This window comes from Salmo salar, chromosome 23 (assembly GCF_965601325.2).
Source record: "Salmo salar chromosome 23, fSalSal1, whole genome shotgun sequence".
NCBI lineage: Eukaryota > Metazoa > Chordata > Actinopteri > Salmoniformes > Salmonidae > Salmo > Salmo salar.
In genome coordinates this window covers 1,713,494-1,736,613 of record NC_138313.1, presented here as the reverse complement: position 1 = coordinate 1,736,613, position 23,120 = coordinate 1,713,494, and the positions used below count along the sequence as shown (strand labels likewise).

The window sequence follows — 23,120 nt, the reverse complement described above, 5'->3', positions numbered from 1 at the left end:
CCCCCACACCAGTTCCCTCCTCCCTCTGCGGGTGAGAGGAGGTCTGGTTATTGTAAACCATTGCCAAGTTGATCTGACCCATTGTGATCCTCACAGGACAGTCATGACACTCTTGAACTGTCAATCACAATTTGAAATGTTCCCGAGGCTCGCCCCAGTCCACCTCCAAATGACATAGCACCTGTTGCAGTTTAGAATTTTCTTCAGATGCATGAGAAGATCAGATGTCAGCACAAAAATCTTTCTCATGGATAATTCAATTTTATTTATCATAACATTGATTTAAATACACTACATGAAAAAAAGTATGTGGACACCTGCTCATCGAACATCTCATTCCAAAATCATGGGCATTAATATGGAGTTGGTCTCCCCTTTGCTGCTATAACAGCCTCCACTCTTCTGGGAAGGCTTTCCACTAGATGTTGGAACATTGCTGACGGACTTGCTCCATTCAACCACAAGAGGATTAGTGAGGTCGGGCAGTGATGTTGGCCGATTAGGCCTGGCTCGCAGTCTGCGTTGTAATTCGTCCCAAAGGTGTTCGATGTTGGGTTGGGCTCTGTGTTGGCCAGTCAAGTTCTTCCAAAGTTGGCATCTTATGACGGTGCCATGTTGAAAGTCACGGAGTTCTTCAGTAAGGCCATTCTACTGCCAATGTTTGTCTATGGCAATAGCATGGCAGTGTGCTCGATTTCATACACCTGTCAGCAATGGGTGTGGCTGAAATAGCCGAATCCACTAATTTGAAGCGGTGTACACATACTTTGGTATATAGACTGTATATTTTCTGGGTGACCTAAATATTGACTGACTTTCAGCAAGCTGCCCACTCAAGAAAACGCTTCGAACTGTAACCAGTGCCTGCAACCTAGTTCAGGTTATTGGTCATCTTACCAGGGCATTTACAAACAGCACAGGAATGACATAAAATCAAATTTTATTGGTCACATATACATGGTTAGCAGATGTTAATGCAAGTGTATCAAAACGCTTGTACTTCTAGTTCTGACAGTGCAGTAATATCTAACAAGTAATCTAAACATTCCACAACAACTACCTAATACACACAAATCTAAAGGGATGGAATAAGAATAAGTACATATAAATATATGGATGAGCGATGGCTGAGCGGCATAGGCAAGATGCAATAGATGGTATAAAATACAGTATATACATATGAGATGAGTAATGTAAGGTATGTAAACATTATTAAAGTGGCATTATTTAAAGTGACTAGTGATCCATTTATTAAAGTGGCCAATGATTTGAGTCTGTATGTAGGCAGCAGCCTCTCTGTGTCACGTCCTGACCCTTGTAAGATGTAATTTTCTATAGTAGATTAGGTCAGGGCGTGACAGGGGGTGTTTTTGGGTGGTTTGCTTGTTATCTGTTTCTATGGTGGTTTTCTAGGTTTTTATTTCTATGTTGGGCTTGTTGGGATGATCTCCAATTAGAGGCAGCCGTTTCTCGTTGTCTCTAATTGGAGATCATATTTATGTAGGGGGTTTTTCCATTTGTGGGTTGTTAATTTTTGAGTAGTATGTTTTCTCTCTGCGTCACGATTTGTTGTTTTGTTGTTTCAAGTATTTGGTCTATTGCAACGTTTCACGGTAATAAATAATATGTGGAACTACAACCATGCTGCGCTTTGGTCCGATCCTTTCAACAGCCGTGACACTCTGAGTTAGTGATTGCTGTTTAACAGTCTGATGGCCTTGAGATAGAAGCTGTTTTTCAGTCTCTCTGTCCCAGCTTTGATGCGCCTGTACTGACCTTGCATTCTGGATGGTAACGGGTGAACAGGCAGTGGCTTGGGTGGTTGTTGACCTTGATTATCTTTTTGGCCTTCCTGTGACATCGGGTGCTGTAGGTGTCCTGGAGGGCAGGTAGTTTGCCCCCGGTGATGCTTTGTGCAGACCACCCTCTGGAGAGCCTTGCGGTTGAGTTGCTGTACCAGGCGGTGATACAGCCCGACAGGATGCTCTCAATTGTGCATCATCATCATGTATTGATCACATCTTTACTAATGGTGCAGAAATTTGCTTTAAAGCAGTATCCAAATCCATCGGATGTAGTGATCACAATTGAGTAGCCATATCTCAGAAAACCAAAGTTTCAAAGGCTGGGCCTAATATAGTGTATAAGAGCTCATACAATACGTTTTGTAGTGATTCCCATGATGATGTAATGAATATTTGCTGGTCTGTGGTGGGTAATGAGGACCAATCAGACGCTGCATTTGAAACATTTATGAAACTGATTATTCCAGTTACTAACAAGCATGCACCCATTAAGAAAATGGACTGTGAAAACTGTTAAATCCCCTTGGATTGATGAGGAGTTGAAAAATGGTATGGCTGAGATGGATGAGGCAAAAGGTATGGCAAATAAGTCTGGCAACACAATCGATTGGCAAACATACTGCAAATTGAGAAATCAAGTGACTAAACTGAATTTAAATAAAGAAGAAACTATACTATGAAACAAAGATAAATGATATAAAGAATGATAGTAAAAAGCTTTGGACACTTTAAATGAAATTTTGGGCAAAAAGGCAAACTCAGCTCCGTCATTCATTGAATCAGATGGCTCATTCTTCACAAAACCCACTGATACTGCTGTGACGATCCTCCCACTCTGTCTGCCGTATTCTGTCTCTTTGCTCTTGTTTTCCTTAATAGGATGACGGTTGGCAGAGCCACGAGGGTCTTCAGCGAAATGGGACACACCTGGGCTCGGGTGTGTCCCGGGATAAATACACCTCTTCCGCATTCATTGGGGAGACAATCTCCATGCAGACACACTGATAGATTTTGGTTGTGGCATTTTGTGGCCGTTTGTTTGCTTTGGCACCTTTCAACACCCCTCATCATCATATTTATGCACGCAAACACTCACACTGCAAATCACTTACACTACTGATTACTGACTACACACATTGTTAATTGTATTTAGTTTACTTCCGTTAATAAATATATTTTGTTATTCGTTATCTCCACATTGTCTCCCTTTTTGTTCGAACTTCGAGCCGGTTCGTGACAACTGCCAACTACTTTAATGATCTTTTCATTGGCAACATTAGCAAACTCAGGCATGACATGCCAACAACAAACGCTGACACTACACATCCAAGTACAATTGAAGTCAGAAGTTTACATACACCTTGGCCATATACATTTAAACTCAGTTTTCACAATTCCTGACATTTAATCAAAGTAAAATTTCCCTGTCTTAGGTTAGGATCAACACTTTATTTTAAGAATGTAAAATGTCAGAATAATAGTGATAGTGATTTATTTCAGCTTTTATTTCTTTCATCATATTCCCAGTCGGTCAGAAGTTTACATACACTCAGTTAGTATTTGGTAGCATTGCCTTTAAATTCTTTAACTTGGGTCAAACGTTTCAGGTAGCCTTCAACAAGCATCCCACAATAAGTTGGGTGAATTTTGTCCCATTCCTCCTGACAGAGCTGGTGTAACTGAGTCAGCTTTGTAGGCCTTGCTCGCACAGGCTTTTTCAGTTATGCCCACACATTTTCTATAGGACTGAGGTCAGGGCTTTGTGATGGCCACTCCATTACCTTGACTTTGTTGTCCTTTTTGCCACAACTTTGGAAGTATGCTTGGGGTCATTGTCCATTTGGAAGACCCATTTGCGACCAAGCTTTAACTTCCTGACTGATGTCTTGTTGTTGCTTCAATATATCCACATACTTTTCCTCCTCATGGTGCCATCTATTTTGTGAAGTGCACCAGTCCTTCCTGTAGCAAAGCACCACCACAACACGATGCTGACACCCCCGTGCTTCACGGTTGGGATGGTGTTCTTCGGCTTGCAAGCCTATCCTTTTTTCCTCCAAACATAATGATGGTCATAATGGCCAAACAGTTCTATTTTCGTTTCATCAGACCAGAGGACATTTCTCCAAAAAGTACATGTGTTCATCATATGTTCATCTCTAGGAGACGCGTCTTCTTCCTGAACGGTATGACGGCTGCGTGGTCCCATGGTGTTTATACTTGCATACTATTGTTTGTACAGATGAACGTGGTACCTTCAGGTGTTTGGAAATTGCTCCCAAGGATGAACCTGACTTGTGGAGGTCTACAATTTTTTTTCTGAGGTCTTGGCTGATTTGTTTTGATTTTGCCATGATGTCAAGCAAAGAAGCACTGAGTTTGAAGGTAGGCCTTGAAATACATCCACAGGTACACCTCCAGTTGACTCAAATGATGTCAATTAGCCTATCAAAAGCTTCTAAAGCCATAACATAATTTTCTGGAATTTTCCAAGCTGTTTAAAGGCACAGTCAACTTAGTGTATGTAAACTTCTGACCCACTGGAATTGTGATACAGTGAAAAGTGAAATAATCTGTTTGTAAACAATTGTTGGAAAAAGTACTTGCGTCATGCATAAAGTTGGATGTCCTAACCGACTTGCCAGAACTATAGTTTGTTAACAAGACATTTGTGGAGTGGTTGAAAAACAAGTTTTAATGACTCCAACCTAAGTGTACGTAAACTTCCGACTTCAACTGTATATTTTACCAAATTATGAAAGACAAGCATTGTAATTTTGAATTCCATAAAGTGAGTGTGGAAGAGGTGAAAAGATTATTGTTGTCTATCAACAATGACAAGACACCGTGGTCTGACAACTTGGATGGAAAATTATTGAGTATAATACCGGACGATATTGCCACTCCTATTTGCCATATCTTCAATGTAAGACTATTAGAAAGTCTGTGCCCTCAGGCCTGGAGGGAACAAAAGTCATTCTGCTACCTAAGAATAGTAAAGCCCCCTTTACTGGCTCAAATAGCCGACCAATCAGCCTGTTACCAACCCTTAGTAAACTTTTAGGAAAAGATGTGTTTCACCAGATACAATGCTATTTTACAGTAAACAAATTGACAACAGACTTTCAGAAAGCTTATAGGGAAAGACACTCAACAAGCACAGCACTTACACAAATGACTGATTGGCTGAGAGAAATTGATGATAAAAGGATTGTGGGGGCTGTTTTGTTAGACTTCAGCGCAGCTTTTGACGTTATCGATCATAGTCTGTTGCTGGAAAAACATATGTGTTATAGCTGTACACCCCTTGCTATATTGTGGATAAAGAGTTACCTGCCTAACAGAATACAGAGATGCCTCTCCAACATAATCCAGGTATAATCAGGAATTCCCTAGGGCAGCTGTCTAGGCCTCTTACTTTTTTCAATCTCTAATAATGACATGCCACTGGCCTTGAGTAAAGCCAGTGTGGCTATGTATGCGGATGACTCAACACTATACCTGTCAGCTACTACAGCGACTGAAAGGACTGCAACATTTAACAAAGAGCTGCAGTTAGTTTCAGCACGGCTGGCAAGGAATAAGTTAGTCCTAAATAGTTCAAAACTAAAAGCATTGTATTTAGGACAAATCATTCACTAAACCCTAAACCTCAACTAAATCTTGTGATGATTAATGTGGAAATTGAGCAAGTTCATGTGAATAAACAGCTTGTAGAAACCCTGGATTGTAAACTGTCATTGTCACGACTGTCTGAAGAATGGGACCAAAGCGCAGCGTGTGTATCGTTCCACATTTTATTGTAACTGTGAAACTATGCAAGACATATAAATAAACTAATGAACAAAACAACAAACCATGACGAAGCGGTGCAACATACACTTACTCAAAATAATCTCTCACAAAACCTAGTGGGAAAACCAACAACTTAAATATGATCCCCAATTAGAGACAACGATAACCAGCTGCCTCTAATTGGAGATCATCCCAAAAAACAACAACATATAAATAAAGAAACTAGAACCCCACATAGAAATACAGAAACTAGACAAAAAACCCAACACAGAAAAAAGAAACTAGAACCAACATAGAAATAAATAAACTAGACAAAACCCCCTGTCACACCTTGACCTACTCTACCATAGAAAATAAAAGCTTTCTATGGTCAGAACGTGACAGTCATGGTCAAAACATGTTGACGCAACAGTAGCTAAGAAGTCTGTCCATAATAAAGCACTGCTCTACCTTCTTAACAACACTATCAACAAGGCAGGTCCTACATGCCCCTGTTTTGTGGCACCTGGATTGTCCAGTCGTGTGGTCAGGTGCCACAAAGAGGGCCAAGCAAGGCTGCTATCATTAATAGTATGCATGTCACTCTCATGGTTCAAAGTAGAGGAGAGATTGACTTCATCCCTACTTGATTTTGTAACAAGTATTGACATGTTGAATGCTGCAAGCTGTCTGCATACCCCACAAGACACTCCGCAACAGGTCTTTTCACAAGTCCGGAACACACTATGGGAGGTGCACAGTACTGCATAGAGCCATGGGTGCATTGAACTCTATTCCACTTCAGCTAACTGATGCAAGCTGTAGAATCAGATGAAAAAAACAGATATAAATACACCTTATGGAACAGCGGGGACTGCACAGACACAGGCATACAAATACACATACACATGCTAACACTCGCACTCTACACACAGATACACATGGGTTTTGTATTGTAGATATTTGGTAGTATAGTGGCCTGAGGGCACACACTTAATGGGTTATGAAATGTAACGTTATGTAATGTAATATTTTTTATTGTACATAACTGCCTTATTGTTGCTGGACCCCAGGAAGAGTAGCTGCTGAAATACAGGGCCACCATCTCCAAAGTTCACTTCAAGCGTCAATAGCTCTGAACTGGGTTTGTATTTTGTTTTTGTTGTTGACATTTTTTCAATTTTGTTCATTCTCTTTTAAACATCCATTAGTTGAAAATGTATTGCTCAGTTATCAGAGGTAGGACCAAGTCAATATTGTTCGAGTCACAAGCAAGTCTCAAGTTTCGAGTCTCAAGTCGAGTCCCAAGTAGAATGGGTCAAGACTCGAGTGAAGTCCAAGCCGTGCATTCTAAGACCAAGTCAAGTCTAGTCGAGTTACAAGTTTTCAAGTCAAGTCTCAAGTCAAGAAAAAATAAATCTAAACATGCAATGACTTGTTCAACTACAAATCTTTGTCTATTTATTGAGGCCACCAGACAGCCCCTTTCATTATTTTGTCTACATTTAAATTTATTTGTCTACACATTTTGATTAGCCTATGTAATTGTGACCATGTAGCAGTAGTAAGGGCATAAAATCAGCAGAAGGCAAGGCAGGTTGACGTGCTCAGAGTGTAGATTTATTTGCAATAAACGGTATGGGGATGGAATGATGAAGAAACGTTTGCAATTATTGCTGTATTAGATGGATTTAAACAAGAGCAATAAAACATTCTCCATTGGCGGGAGTTTGGAGAGTGCAAGCTTCATATGTAAATGATCAATTTCAAGCAATTGTTACATACCAAAATACCAGTATGCCTATGCTAGTAATTGTTGCCCCATTGCTGATGAGCTTGCAAAATAAACAATTAATATTCGTGATCACCAAACAATTTTTGGAGCTGCATATGTATTTATTATGGCAATCCTCTCTCCCTACAATTTGACATTTGCTCTGCACCAGATCCTATAGCTGTACAGCAAATCAGAAATCTGTTCGCAAGCTCACCACCCGACCTGTGATGATTGACAGTTTGCTGGTCCAATCATAGAGCCAAGTGTGCGTTTCACTAGCCAATCTGATGCAGGTTTTTTTGCACGGGCGATGCTGCGGCTACTGTCTTTGGCTGCGGTTAGAGTGAGCGTGACACCTCTTACGTAGTCTCTGTGCCACAAAATTTGTGACAAAACATTACAAAACCTAGCCAGATAATTTCATGTCATCAGTCTCAAGTCCAAGTCAAGTCATTTTATTTTCTATTAAGTCGAATCTCAAATCACCAAATTTGTGACTTGAGTTAGACTCGGCCAGTAGGAGGCCCCCTTTCCTCTGGTCTTAAAAAATATCCCAATGCTCCAGGGCAGTGATTGGGGACATTTCCCTGTGTAGGTTGCCATCTTTTGGATGGGATGTTAAATGGGTGTCCTGACTCTCTGTGGTCACAAAAGGTCCCATGGCACTTATTGTAAGAGTAGGGGTGTTAACCCCAGTTTCATGGCTAAATCATGGTCACCTAATCATCTCCAGCTTACAATTGGCTCATTCATCCCCCCTTCTTGTCTTGTTTTGTACGCTTTGTACAAAATAATAAAACGCAGAACTACAGGATGTTTCTTAACATAACTCTTTATTAACTAGCTACAACTACATGTTAGCCTATCTCCAACCACGATCAACTGACCATGACCTAACCGTCTGGGTGGTCTTAACCAATCACCGCACAGTATGATACGGCGGTAAAATGCATCCAATTATAATTCAGTATGTATTCACATATGAATATTACATCCCCCTTCTTTTAAACAAAATACAAATGTTTTACATATTCTAAGCTTTTCTTTTGGATACATGCTCTGTAGTTTGAACTCAAGGTAAGTAACCATTTATATTGCATAATACACCAACTGAATCAACATAGACTCTGAAACAATGATCCAACTTTTCAAACAAGGGATTCTCAGCAACTCAGCTTTCACTGTAGAAATGACATCTTAACATTTCAAACAAATACAATACCAAAACATGTCAAGTGAACTTTCAATAACAAGTTTACAGTCTGGAACGCTTTTAGGGCAGCGATCCGCCTACACCCTTTGACATTTCACAGGTCGAGGACAGCTCTGGGCTTGACCTCTCTTCCTGACCTTGTGCGATATGATGTTGAGCATGCTTCTGTGTCAGTCAACAGCTCTTGTGGTGTTGCAGGTAAGTGTGGTGTATGTTGTGCTGTGTGTGTGTTTAGTCCATCACGTTCTCTTTCAGGGGAACAGTTAATCTCATCAGTGTGTTGTTCTTTTGTGTTCAGTAAGTGACGACGATTGCGGCGGTACACTGCTCCTTCTGCTGTGCAGACATGATATGAACGTTCAGTGTCAGCTGGCTGGATGACGACTCCTGGTTTCCAGAGGCCATGCTCCTGGATTCTAACTGACTCTCCGTCGATCAGTGGTGGCAGTGGTCTAGCTGACCTGTCGTAGTATCGCTTTTGTTGTTGTTGTCTCTGTGCACGTTTTTCATGCATTTCCTTGTAGCTGACAACCTCAGGTTGCAGCTGCTGGTTGGTGCTGGGAAGGGTTGAGCGAAGTCTGCGGCTCATCAACAGCTGGGCTGGTGATTTGAAGTTGTCAACTGGAGTGTTGCGGTATTCAAGGAGACTGAGGTAGGGGTCTCTCGTCTGCTTTTGCTTTGTCCATGAGTGATTTAGCAATCTGCACAGATTTTTCAGCAAGGCCATTACTTTGAGGGTAATGTGGGCTTGTGGTGACATGTGTGAACTCCCATGCTTTTGTGAAGGATTCAAACTCATTTGATTTGTAACAGGGCCCATTGTCAGATATTAAAGTCTCTACAATGCCATGCCTGGCAAAGGCTGCTTTCAGCTTGTGTATCACAGCTGCAGATGTGGTGCTGTGAAGCTTGTTGAGTTCGAAGTATCTGCTGTAGTAGTCCACTGTTACGATGTAGTCGTCGTTGTTCCAGGTGAACAGATCGGTTGCCACAACCTGCCAGGGTCGGTCTGGGATACAGTGAGGTAACATTGGCTCTTTGGTGTTTGAGGGGCGTCTTTCAAGACAGATGGTGCATCTACCAACAATGTCCTCTATTTGTTTGCACATTCCAGGCCAAAACAAAATGTCCCGTGCTCTCTGTTTGCACTTTTCCATGCCCATGTGTCCAGCATGGATCTTTGTCAAAATCTCTTCTCTGAGACTGGTAGGAATAATGATTTTCTCTCCTTTGAAAATGATTCTGTTGATCTGTGATAGTTCATCACGATGGTTTCAGAATTCTGAGACGCTCTGAGGGCATTTTCTCCTCTCCTCAGGCCATCCATCCTGTATGACTTTCCTCAGCTGTGTGAGTTGTGAGTCCTTGTCTGTTTCTGCTTGGATCTCCTTCAGTTTCGTGTCACTAACTGGTAAGTTGCTGTACACAGTGTGCACTTGCATGTCCATGCCCTCACTGAGGCTGCTGTCCTTGTAGGTAAGAAACTTCCTGGAGAGTGTGCCTGCGACAGGGATGTCTTTGCCTGGACGGTGAGTGATTGTGAAGTCGTATTTTTGTAGTTGAAGGATCATTCTCTGTAGCCTTGGCGGGGCTGCAGCTAGTGGTTTCCTCATGATTGACTCAAGGGGCTTGTGGTCGGATTCCACAATGACTTGTCGTCCATATACGTACTGATGGAAACGTTTACATCCGAACAGAATGGCATAGAGCTCCTTTTCGATTTGAGCGTAGTTGATTTCACAGTCTGTGAGAGATTTGGAAGCGTAGCCGATGGGCTTTCCTTCTTGCAGTAGCACTGCACCTAGTCCATACTTTGACGCGTCCACTTGGAGTCTGAGCTCTTTGTTGGGGTCGTAGTAGGCAAGGATTGGTCCTGGTTCTCTCGTGATCAAGTCTTTCACATTCTGGAAAGCAATGTCGTGTTGCTTGTCCCAAAGAAACTCACTGGACTGCTTTAGCAGTTGACGCAGGGGTGCATTAGCATTGGAGAGGCTGGGTGCGAACTTGGCTAAGTAGTTGATCATGCCAAGCACTGTTTCCAGCTCTGCACGGTTCTTTGGTGGCTCCATTTCTTTTATGGCTGAGATCTTCTGTGGATCTGGCTTGATTCCATTCGCTGTGAGAAGATGTCCGAAGTAGCTGACCTCTGTAGCGCTGACTGTGCTCTTCTCGGGGTTGAGCCGGTCTCCTCTCTCGCGGGACCTTTGCAGCATCGCACGGAGGTTTCGGTCGTGCTCCTCTTTGGTTCGACCATAAACAAGGATGTCGTCCACAATTGCCATAACTCCGTCGAGGCCTTCATATACTTCGTCAATCTTTCGCTGAAACTCGTCTTGGGCTGAGATAATCCCAAAAGGCAGGTATCGGAACCTGTAGCGTCCAAACGGTGTGTTGAATGTTGTGAGCTTAGATGACTCTTCTGTGAGCTTGATAGCCCAGTAGCCTGATCTAGCGTCCATGACACTGAAGTAGTGTGCTCCCGCTAGCTTGTGCGTGATACCATCTAGCGTCGGTAAAGGGTAATGGGGCCGTTTGATAGCCTTGTTCAAGTCTCTTGGGTCGAGGCATACTCGGAGCTTGCCTGTGCGTGGTTTCTCCACCACCACTAACGCGTTTACCCAGTCAGTCGGTTCTGTAACCTTGGTGACTATGTCAGATTGCTCCATGCTCTCCAACTCTTTCTTCAGACGGGCACGGAGAGCAAGGGGAATCTTTCTCGGTGGGTAGACCACAGGGGTTGCGTCTGGGTCAAGGTGAATGGTACATTCTCCTGGGAATAATCCTATTCCTGTAAAGACATCAGCAAACTCCTCCAGTACATTTTCTGTCTCTACTGGTGCTGTTACTGATAAAACTAGCTTGATGAGGTCCATGTCTAAACATGCTTTAAGACCTAGCACTGCAGGTGCTCTAGTGTCAACAATGTAAAAGTCCAACATCATGTCACTTTCTTTGTATTTGCATTTGAAAGTGCATGTGCCTTTTACTGGGAGGTGTTCACCACCATAACCAGTCAGTCTGCGCATGGTGGGCTGTAGCTCGCACTCAGATGTCAAGCTGCGGTACTTATTCAGAGGAATAATGTTTACTTGTGCACCAGTGTCTAGTTTGAACTTTAGCTTTGTGCTTTGTGTTCTTATCTCAATGTCAGCAAAGGCTTGCTCTGTCTCTGATATGTGACTTTTCTGTGTCACTGAATCAATAAACAGTTCATCATCATTTGACTCTTTGATTGACATTTCATCTTCACTCACTGTGTGTACTGTTTTTCCACGGTAAGCTCTGCACACTTTTGCAAAGTGATTCCATTTACCACATTTAGTACACTGTTTGCCTTTACCTGGGCAATTTCCTTGTTCGCCATGCACTTTGTATCCACAATATCCACATGTTTTGGGGCGTTTTGAGTCTGTGTCGCTCTGTTTTGGAGTTATGTCTCTCTCCGTTCTGAAATGCTCTCTCTGGGCACCGGAGGTGTGCTTTGATGTCTGCCTGACTGCGTGCATTGCTTGCTCACGTGATGCGCTCGTGCTGCCGCGCGAAATGGTTTTCATCTGAGCCTGTGCTAGCTCGTGAGATCTGGCTATGTCGATAGCTTTGTCCAGCGTTAGCTCAGACCCAACATTCAAAAGTTTCTCTCTCACTCGCGGTGAGTGTATTCCAAATACAATACGGTCCCTGACCATCTCATCCTTGTTTGCATAATCACAGTCTTTCACAAGCAGACGCAGCTCAGTCACAAACTGTTCAAAAGACTCGCTAGCTCCCTGTACTTTCTCATGGAATTTGTACCTAGCGAAAATTGTATTAGTCTTCGGCACAACATATGCTTCAAAACGATCGTAGTATGTTTTCAGTACCTTTGATTCAGCCTCGGTAAGTGTCCATGTGTTGTAAATATCTCTCCCTTTTTCACCGATCCAGAGGAGCAGGTAGCTACATTTTTCCTCTTCTCCTCTTTCCTTCAGAGGACCCGTGAACATTAGCTCCACATGCTGTTTGTACTTACGCCATGCATCGGGTAAGTTTGTAGACTCCCAGTCCATTCGAGGTGAAGGAACTCCAGAAAAATCCATCTTTTAAGACCATTTACTCTGACACCATGTCTTGTTTTGTACGCTTTGTACAAAATAATAAAACGCAGAACTACAGGATGTTTCTTAACATAACTCTTTATTAACTAGCTACAACTACATGTTAGCCTTTCTCCAACCACGATCAACTGACCATGACCTAACCGTCTGGGTGGTCTTAACCAATCACCGCACAGTATGATACGGCGGTAAAATGCATCCAATTATAATTCAGTATGTATTCACATATGAATATTACACTTCTCTCCCCTGTAACTATTCCACAGGTCGTTGCTGTAAATGAGAATGTGTTCTCAGTCAACTTAACTGGTAAAATAAGGGTAAAAAAACAAACAAATGTGACTTGAGTCCACAACTCTGTCAGTTATCACTTGCCTCATGTAAATTCTGTAGTTGCCACTTAACACCCTGTAAGTCTAAGCCCTTAGACTGCAATATCTACTAAGCTAGCATTGTTTCATCATTTAGCCATTTGATTTGGAATTTTAGGACGCCTGTAGGTATATTTTTTCTTTCTTTGACGAAACATTGAGCCCATAGAAACTGCTAGAGCCCATAGAAACTCATTGAATAACAAACAGTACAAAAATAAATCATAAGTAACAAGGTTTTGAAGTGTCTGTCCTATAGATGAGAGATCTAGGTCACGAGGTCACGTTATTCGTGAAACAGTTTACCCCCATTACCTTTTAACTATTTTTACAGCCCGGTACTGGGTTACCTACAGACGATTCCCCTGAAGCTTGTGTGCGTTGTAAAGCAGAACAACCCTTCTTGTTCATGAGTCTCCCCTTTCGATATTGGTGATTTCTTGTCCAGATCCTATCGTGTGTAGAAAAAGGACACTTTCACAAGCCCCATGTTAAGAAACGGTAAATCTAGCATAAACACACAAGGAGCAAAATTATGTCACTGTGTTATGCACAGGTGTGTCAATCGACTCTAGGGGGTTTTAAACACCCTAAGGTCAACAGCACCATTGTGTTCACATTTCTCATGTAAATGTTGTAGCTTCATAAAAATATTAAATAAACAATTTACTTGGGAAATATTCAGTCTGTGCTCTTTTCTTCGTTAGCAAGGGCTGTTAATACTTTCTGAAGGCATTTCTCTCTCTCTCTCTCGCTCTCAGGACTTGAGCCCTAGGTCTATGCCTCAGGACTACCTGGCCTGATGACTCCTGGCTGTCCCTAGTCCACCTGATCGTACTGCTGATCCAGTTTCTGCTGTTTTGCCTGTGGCTATGGAACCCTGACCTGTTCACCAGACGTGCTACCTTGTCGTGCTGCTGCTCCAGTTTCAACTGTTCTGCCTGCGGCTATGGAACCCTGACCTGTTACCTTGTCCCGCACCTGTTGTTTTTGACCCTCTCCCTCTCCCTCCCTCCCTCTCTCTCGCTCTCTCTACTCCACTTGCTTTCTCAACCTCTGAATGCTCAGCTATGAAAAGCCAACTGACATTTACTCCTGAGGTGTTAACCTGTTGCACCCTCTACAACCACTGTGTTTATTATTTGACCCTGTTGGTCATCTATGAACATTTGATCATCTTGACGAACGATCTAGCCTTAATGGCCATGTACTCTTATAATCTCCAGACGGCACAGCCAGGATTGGTGAGGTTTAAATCCTAAGCAACATGCCTATTCATTGTTTGAAATATAATAGTAGGTCAAAGCTGTGTGCTGGAAAATCTTGGTAGAGCTGGCATTGTAGTGCTCGTGAATTGACTTTCTTTTTCGGTTTCAGACCAATGACTTACTAAAAACATAGTTTTTTATTTTTCATATAGAGTATTTGAACCCATGTCAACCACCCTGCTCCACTCATGGCTAAAGCCAGTTTGAGAAACTTGCTAGCAAACAGTTGCACTATGAAACTAAATAAATAGTGCAATATGAACCACAAAACGTATTTGCTAGATTCATTATAGTGTTGGACAAAGCAAGGAAATTAAACTTCAAAACGTAATGCAGTTTTATTGGGATTTGCAGCTGTTGTTTGTACAGTAAATAATGATCCTTAAAGGGAAGGTTGCACAATACAGTGCATTCGGACAGTATTCAGACAACTTTGACTTTTTCCACATTTTGTTACGTTACAGCCTTATTCTAAAATGGATGAAATCGTTTTTCCAATCATCAATCTACACACAATATCCCATAATGACAAAGCAAAAACAGGTTTTTAGAATTCTTTGCAAATGTATTAAAAGTACTTTGTTGAAACACCTTTGGCAGCGATTACAGCCTTGAGTCTTCTTGTCTGAGGTCCTGAGCGCTCTTGAGCAGGTTTTCATCAAGGATGTCTCTGTACTTTTCTCTGTTCATCTTTCCCTTGATCCTGACTGCCGCTGAAAAACAAACCCACAGCATGATGCTGCCACCAGCATGTTTCACCGAAAAGATGGTATTGGCCAGGTGATGAGCATTAGACATGGCTATCAGGCCAAAGGTTCAATCTTGGTTTCATCAGACCAGAGAATCTTGTTTCTCATGGTCTGAGAGTCCTTTAGGTGCCTTTTGGCAAACTCCAAGCGGGTTGTCATGTGCCTTTTACTGAGGCTTCCGTCTGGCCACTCTACCATACAGGCCTGACTGGTGGAGATCTGCAGAGATGGTTGTCCTTCTGGAAGGTTCTCCCATTTCCACAGAGGCACTCTGGAGCTCTGTCAGAGTGACCATCTTGGTTACCTCCCTGACCAAGGCCCTTCTCCCCCGAATCCTCAGTTTGGCTGGGCGGCCAGCTCCAGGAAGAGTCTTGGTGGTTCCAAACTTCTTCCATTTAAGAATGATGGAGAAAACTGTGTTCGTGGGGAACTTCAATGCTGCAGACATTTTTTGTTACCCTTCCCCAGATCTGTGTCTCGGCACAATCCTGTCTCAGAGCTCTACAGACAATTCCTTCGACCTCATTGCTTGGTTTTTGCTCTGACATGCACTGTCAACTGTGGGATCTTATATAGACAGGTGTGTGCATTTCCAAATCATGTCCAATCAATTGAATTTACCACAGGTGGACTCCAATCAAGTTGTAGAAACAACTCAAGGATGATCAAAGGAAACAGGATGCACCTGAGCTCAATTTCGAGTCATCGCAAAGGGTCTGAATACTTATGTAAATAAGGTATTTCTAAAACTAAGTACAGGTTGATCTCTAGACTGCATAAAAATAACTGATGATTTAAGCATATGTACAGTGGGGGAAAAAAGTATTTGATCCCCTGCTGATTTAGTACGTTTGCCCACTGTTAAAGAAAGGATCAGTCTATAATTTGAATGGTAGGTTTATTTGAACAGTGAGAAACAGAATAACAACAAAAATATCCAGAAAAACGCATGTCAAAAATGTTATAAATTGATTTGCATTTTAATGAGGGAAATAAATCCCCTCGTTCATGACGAGAAGTCCGGCTGGCTTACATCATGTGCTAACGAGACGGAGATTTTTGGACATAAATGATGAGCTTTTTTGAACAAAACTACATTCGTTATGGACCTGTGATACCTGGAAGTGACATCTGATGAAGAGAATCAAAGGTAATGGATTATTTACATAGTATTTTCGATTTTAGATCTCCCCAACATGACGTCTAGTCTGTATCGCAACGCGTATTTTTCTGGGCGCAGTGCTCAGATTATTGCAAAGTGTGATTTCCCAGTAAGGTTATTTTTAAATCTGGCAAGTTGATTGCGTTCAAGAGATGTAAATCTATAATTCTTTAAATGACAATATAATATTTTACCAATGTTTTCTAATTTTAATTATTTAATTTGTGACGCTGACTTGACTGCCGGTTATTGGAGGAAACGATTTCCTCAACATCAATGCCATAGTAAAACGCTGTTTTTGGATATAAATATGAACTTGATAGAACTAAAAATGCATGCATTGTCTAACATAATGTCCTAGGAGTGTCATCTGATGGAGATTGTAAAAGGTTAGTGCATCATTTTAGCTGGTTTTATGGTTTTGGTGACCCTGTCTTTGACTTGACAAAACATTACACACAACTCTTGTAAATGTACTGTCCTAACATACTCTAAATTTATGCTTTCGCCGTAAAACCTTTTTGAAATCGTAAAACGTGGTTAGATTAAGGAGATGTTTATCTTTCAAAGGGTGTAAAATAGTTGTATGTTTGAAAAATTTGAATTTTGACATTTATTTGGATTCAAATTTGCCGCTCTTGAAATGCACCTGCTGTTGATGGAGTGCACCACGGGTGGCACGCTAGCGTCCCACCTAGCCCATAGAGGTTAATTGGCAGACTTCGGATATTCTCGGTGTAACTCGGGTAGCCTCCGGTTCTCTCGGCAACAGAGCCATTGGGGACTTCCGGGAGGTCTCGGAGGCGAGGTGGATGGCTTGGGCGGACGAGTGAAATCGAACCTGCTCTCCTTCCTTTGCTCCCGTAGTCGCCAATCGTTCCGAATGGTGGCGATTAGCGAGTCGAGATCCTTCAGTAGTCCCGGGCTGCAAGCCCGTCCTTTACTTCCTCTGATACTCCATGCAGGAACATGTCGAGCAAATGTGTGAAAATCCACCACGTAGTCTGCCAAACTATGGGAGTCTTGACATAGATGGAGCAGCTTACGAGCAGCCTCTCTCCCGAACAACGGAGAATCAAATACCTTCCGAACTTCCTCCACAAACTCCTCCAGACTGATGCAGACAGTGGACTGTTGCTCCCACACCTCCGTGGCCCAGGCAAGTACCCTCCCGGACATTAGCGTTATGATGTACACTGTCCTCGAGCGGTCCAAGGGGAAGGAAGAAGGCTGCAACTAAAAAAATGAGATGCAGACAGTGTCGAAGTAACAAAAGTTTATTACTAGAACAGGGGGCACGCAAAACGACAGGTCAAGGGCAGACAGAGGTCAGTAATCCAGATAAGAGTCCAAAAGGTACAGAACGGCAGGCAGGCTCAGGGTCAGAATGGTCAAAACCGGGAAAACTAGAAAACAGGAACTAGAAACTAGAAACAGACAGGAGCAAGGGGAAAACCGCTGGTAGGCTTGACGAACAAAATGAACTGGCAAAAGGCAAACAGAGGACACAGGTATAAATACACTGGGGATAATGGGGAAGATGGGCAACACCTGGAGGGGGGTAGAGACATGCACAAAGACAATGGCAACAGATCAGGGTGTGACAAGTACAGCCACTATTTAAAAAAGTCAAATACATTTGTGAATTCAATCACTTTAGCCGACATGTTGCGGTTTATTCATTGGGACTTTGAATGTATTAATGGATGTTTGCGAGGCATATCACTTCTCCCATCTCTTTGCATAGCCCACCAAATGCACTGTTTTCTAACCACATCTGGATAGATCCATAATTTTTACATTTACATTTACATTTAAGTCACTTAGCAGACGCTCTTATCCAGAGTGACTTACAAATTGGTGCATTCACCTTATGATATCCAGTGGAACAACCACTTTACAATAGTGCATCTAAATCTTTTAAGGGGGGGGGGGGTTAGAAGGATTACTTTATCCTATCCTAGGTATTCATAATGAATTACTATGGGAATAAATATCACTGAATGACAGAAATATTGGAATAAAGTAGGCTAATGAAGGCACCAAATTGTTGCTTACTGAAACACCCAAAGTCATCCAATTGTTATAATAGGATTTCAAGTAATAGCCTATCTGTGTGTGGTCAACTACTTTAACACCGTTTTGCGCTGCTTTGAGACAAGTATGGGGACTGGTCTTGATAAATCCGATTTGTATTTTCACATACTCCGTTTGGGTATTGGTTAGCCTACAATTAGGGTGTGGAAATGTGATTATTTTGCTCTTCCCTCGCAGTCACTTAGCAGCCTAGACCTACTCCCAACTGGTCACTTTGTACAGCGCCATTTTTTTCTAACGGAAACCCTGAGGCCTACATAGGCTACTATAAAATGCATTTTAATTTTTCTTGGAATAGAAACAACATAATATTAATCAATTTAATTAAGCTTAATTTCTACAAAAAAAGGTTTTAAAGTCTCTAGTACAGCCAATATTAAAAACAGTCAAATGCGGTTCATTAATTATTTAATTATTCAAGAATCTCTTTGTTATTTTGTTTTATAACTAAAATGCTTGACTGTATTTTAAGACTTGGATGATTTGCATGCTGTGTGATGACATGCACAAATGAATGAATGATGGAATGATTGATATACTGTATATTGAAGTAGGCCTTTATGCCAATAAATAAGTTAAGCTAAAACAGCTACACTAAACAGGACTCTTAGGCCTAGAGCTCCATGTCATTTCAATAACTTCGCTTCTCAAAGATGCCCTCTGGTGGTCAAACTAGCCTTAACAACAACAATGGCTGACAGTAAAATAATATGACTTCATGCACTCCAACGTGCCATACATTTATGCAGCACGCTGCAAGCTGTGCTGTAGTATGACGCAACTTTTAAAGGAAGAACCACTGTACTATCGCCCAACAACAGAGTTTTTTTGTTATAGATGTTCAATGTCTACTATGATGGTAAAAGTTTATCTTGATTTTTGTGTAACAGCACAAGAAATGCAGATGTTCTGAACTGCTAAAAAGTGATGTGTTTCAAGGCTGCTAGTGGTTAGCTAGTAGGGGTAAGCCAGCAGGGGTGTAAAAAAGACTATGCTAAAAGCCTACACACCGTATAAGTGATACATTTTTTGCTGATACAGAATAAAGAAATCACAGGATATGGTCAGATGATAAGTTGGTTTTATTCAGTGCCAATGAGGACTCGGTATGATGTGGGCCTTTACCGTCTTATGTGGACAGTGGCTCACTCCTGCTGTGTATTCACTCGTGTGTTATTCTCTTGACATCACTTTTCCAAACAATTTCCAACATGACGTGTCAAATTCGGATAAATGTAAATTTCTCCCAAAAAACAAATGTAAAGTGATATGTCATATTGAGAACTTTTAATAGGAAAGATGATCAGAATGTTTAACAGCAACCTATTTCTGCAATCTTCCCTTTAAGTGTCTGAAAGACCTAAGGCTCTATTCAAATTAGCCAACATCTGCATAGTGGTTGTTTGGGCAGCGTCGGAGGTGGAACTGTGTTAGAGCTGTCAAATCTACAAACGTCTCCTGGCCTTATACCTAACGCAGACATTGCCATTGGCTGCTCAGAGTCGCATTCAGAGTAATCCCATATAGCCTTGCTTACAAGTTCGAACACTGGAATATGAGATGTAAATCTACACCTTGATTAGGCTGATAGAAATTCTCATTATTTTGTTTAATGATTTTTTATTTGAGTGTCATTATTTCTATGTAGCCTACATTTTCTCTTTCTGAACTTCGAATGTGAGTGGGACAGGTCTGGCTTCATGACAATTATCAAGTGCAGCTGCTCACCAATTTGAAAACGCCAATTCAGTTCCACCTCCAACACCACCAAAACAGCTATTGTGGGTGTCGACTATTGCCAGTTAACGCGAGATCTGATTGATCTGCCTTACTCAACCTCTAAGATGTAAAGTGATTTTTAAATCAGTTAGTATGCTCAGTCGGTGATCTGCAACAGAGCAAAAGTGATGCTCTCAAACACACCCAAAGTGTTGTTGGAAGTTCGGGTTGTGTTCCCCTGCTCAGGTGTTGCGTTGCATCAACCAATGGTTGCATACCATATTGACTGTGCCGTCGGGCACCAGATTGCTACAACATATGATCTGGCATGAGTTAGCAATGTAGTCGGGCAGGAACGCACTTTAGCTCACCTTTGATGCAGGTGGGTGGGCTGTTGCTCCAGGAAAGATCCCATTGGCAAGTGATGATGTCAGAGCCACTGATGTCGTACCCCGGCTGGCACTGATAGGTCAACACACTTCCCCTCACGGGAGAGGTGTGGGAGGAGCTAATCCAGCCAAATTCGATTTGAGGGAGGGCAGGGCAGGTATCATTAGGCTCTACCTCTGGATGTGAAAGAAGTTGATGTCATTAGATGTAGGATAAACCAAGTGCTTGTTCAGGAGGATATAATGTTCATATTATATCTACAAAGTTATTAACATATTGCCTCACTGAATACACGGCAGGAAAATGTACATATTGTATTTGTGTGATGTTATGTATGGGCAATCAATGTTCTGCATATCATGTCCTTTATGTGTATGCAATGTCCTGTATGTAAAAGTCCTGTATGTGTACGTACCACGGTAGTGAATAAGGAACCCCTGGCTGAGAATAAAGGAGGAGTCGTGAGGGTCACTCTGGAACTGAATAGTGACCTCAGAACCACCTGACACGACCTGGAAACGCTCTCGTGACCCCATGTACTGGCCAATCACATGGGACATGAGGTCACGACCATCGAATATGGTGAGAACGTCGTTGTGGCGGATATTCAAACTTTGAGGGAGACAAAATACATGAAGAGAGGAAAACAACTTTCACTTTAATCACAATGTCACTTCAAATGGAATCATAAAATATATATTCTCACAATCATTGTCATTTCTAATCCTTACAATAAAAACTTCACTGGAAGCATCACATCATTTTTTTAATATATGTCAGTCACAGTTGAAACGCACCCATTAAAATCAATGAGACTTGCTACACCAGCCACGGAAGCAGCCATCAGTGAAGCGACGAAACGCAAGATTCACATTGTTCAACCTTTGTTTTATGCTTTAAGTATATTCCTTACAAAACATGCACACACATACTTAATTTGAGTTCTATCTCCATGATATACCTCCGGTGTAGTGGTAAAAAAAAAAAAATATGCAAAGGGAGCGCTCATGTTATGCAGTGAGGTTTCTGAGGCAATGGGAAAATTCAAGGAGAAAAATTCCCTCTCCCAAATGCTCCAACCACAGCTTCAAAGACCAAAATAATGCCTTTTGGGAGTTGGAGAGGCCAAACTCACATCTGGATGTCCAGTTCGATGCGCTTCTCCTCATTACCATGGATCTGCCACACACAGTCCTGCCCCTTGGAGTAGCTCTGTGGCCAATCAGGGGACAGAACAGTGCTGAAGGGATCGGTCAACTCTCCCCCACACAAAGCTGAGAGAGAGCAGGAGTTAGGGCCGGAAGATAGAAAGCAAGATATGGAAGGGGGGGAGAAAAAGTTATTGTAACATTACTTGTATTATTATCTTTTTTTATTTTAGTGAATGAAAGGGGCTTTAAGAACACATTATCATAATGAAATGGTAGTATTCAATAGTATTACCTTTACACACAGGCTCACTCTCATTCCAGTGTGGATCGCTTGGGTCCACACACTCAATGACCCCGGAGCCCTGCTCCATGACAAAGCCTGGGGAGCAGGAGAAGATGACTGTGGTGCCCAACGGAAAGGTAATGTCACTGCTGCTGAAATTCCCATGGGGCAAGTAGGGCTCATAACAGTGTTCCCCGTCAAAGGCTGAGAGATAGCGAGAGAGATAAAATAGTGTGCTCATGTGAATATGAGGAGAGAAAGAGAGAGAAGTAGGATAAAGCATAATATAAGATGAACTAAAGTAGGGCTGACCCCATTTAGTCGACTGGTCGATTGTTTGGTCTATAGACTGTTGGTCGACCAAGATGTATTTTTTTATGGTGCACAAGACACCTGTTTGATTCCCGCCTGTATCATTGGACTAATCCATTGCGGAGGCCACGGCAATGGCACAGTCCATCACTTTAAGACATGTGATACTGAAATTGTATATTGTTATATTTGGAAAAAAAGAATAGTGCAACACTAATAAAGCTAATATTACTAGTGTATTAAGCTATGTGCATAATAGCAAAATTAACCAGCATATTGGGATTGAGAACAATGCGGCAGAGGCAGCAGCAGCAGAGACGAGGAAACAGCCTTGCACTATTCAGAAGGGTGAATCGGGTAATGTAATTATGTGCACAAACACAAAACACCATATCTGTAATTTTTGTCCCATCCGAATCTGCCATGTCAGTACATGGCAGTAGAGTCATTTCAGCCAGAATAACCTACTGCTTTTTGGCAAACTCCAAGGTCCTCTGATTAATACCAGTCTCTGTGTTTTGAGAGAATCGACATCCCTGTGTTTTGAGAGAAATATCTGAGTTTGACAGGTGTTGCTCACGGTTTGAGCAAGAAAACAATGACTGATTCAATAAATTGAACGAAGTGCTGCGCATAGTCTAGTATTACCATCAAAAAGTATTCAGACCCCTTGACTTTTTCCACATTTTGTAACATTACAGCTTTATTCTAAAATGTATTAAAGCATTTTATCCCCCCTCATCAATCTACACACAATACCTCATAATGACGAAGCAAGAATAGGTTTTTGCTAATTTATTAAAATAAAAAAAGAAGTATTAAATGTACATATGTATTCAGACCCTTTCCTCAGTACTTTGTTGAAGGACCTTTGGCAGCGATTACAGACTAAAGTCTTCTTGGGTATAATGCTACAAGATTGGCATACCTGTATTTGGGGAGTTTCTCCCATTCT

General features: G+C 41.9%; 1 protein-coding gene across 3 annotated transcripts in view; it reads right to left on the bottom strand.

Moving 5' to 3' along the window:
- LOC106583888 (seizure protein 6 homolog) overlaps positions 1–23,120 on the bottom strand; it is a 133,766-nt gene that overhangs the window by 9,478 nt on the left and 101,168 nt on the right. For all 3 annotated transcript variants that reach the window (XM_014168513.3, XM_014168514.3, XM_014168512.3), the window contains 4 exons: positions 21,863–22,057; positions 21,555–21,693; positions 20,835–21,031; positions 20,401–20,595 (listed from right to left, as the gene is read on the bottom strand). In XM_014168513.3, coding sequence (XP_014023988.1) covers positions 20,401–20,595; positions 20,835–21,031; positions 21,555–21,693; positions 21,863–22,057 — 726 coding nt within the window. The remainder of the gene's footprint in view (positions 1–20,400; positions 20,596–20,834; positions 21,032–21,554; positions 21,694–21,862; positions 22,058–23,120) is intronic.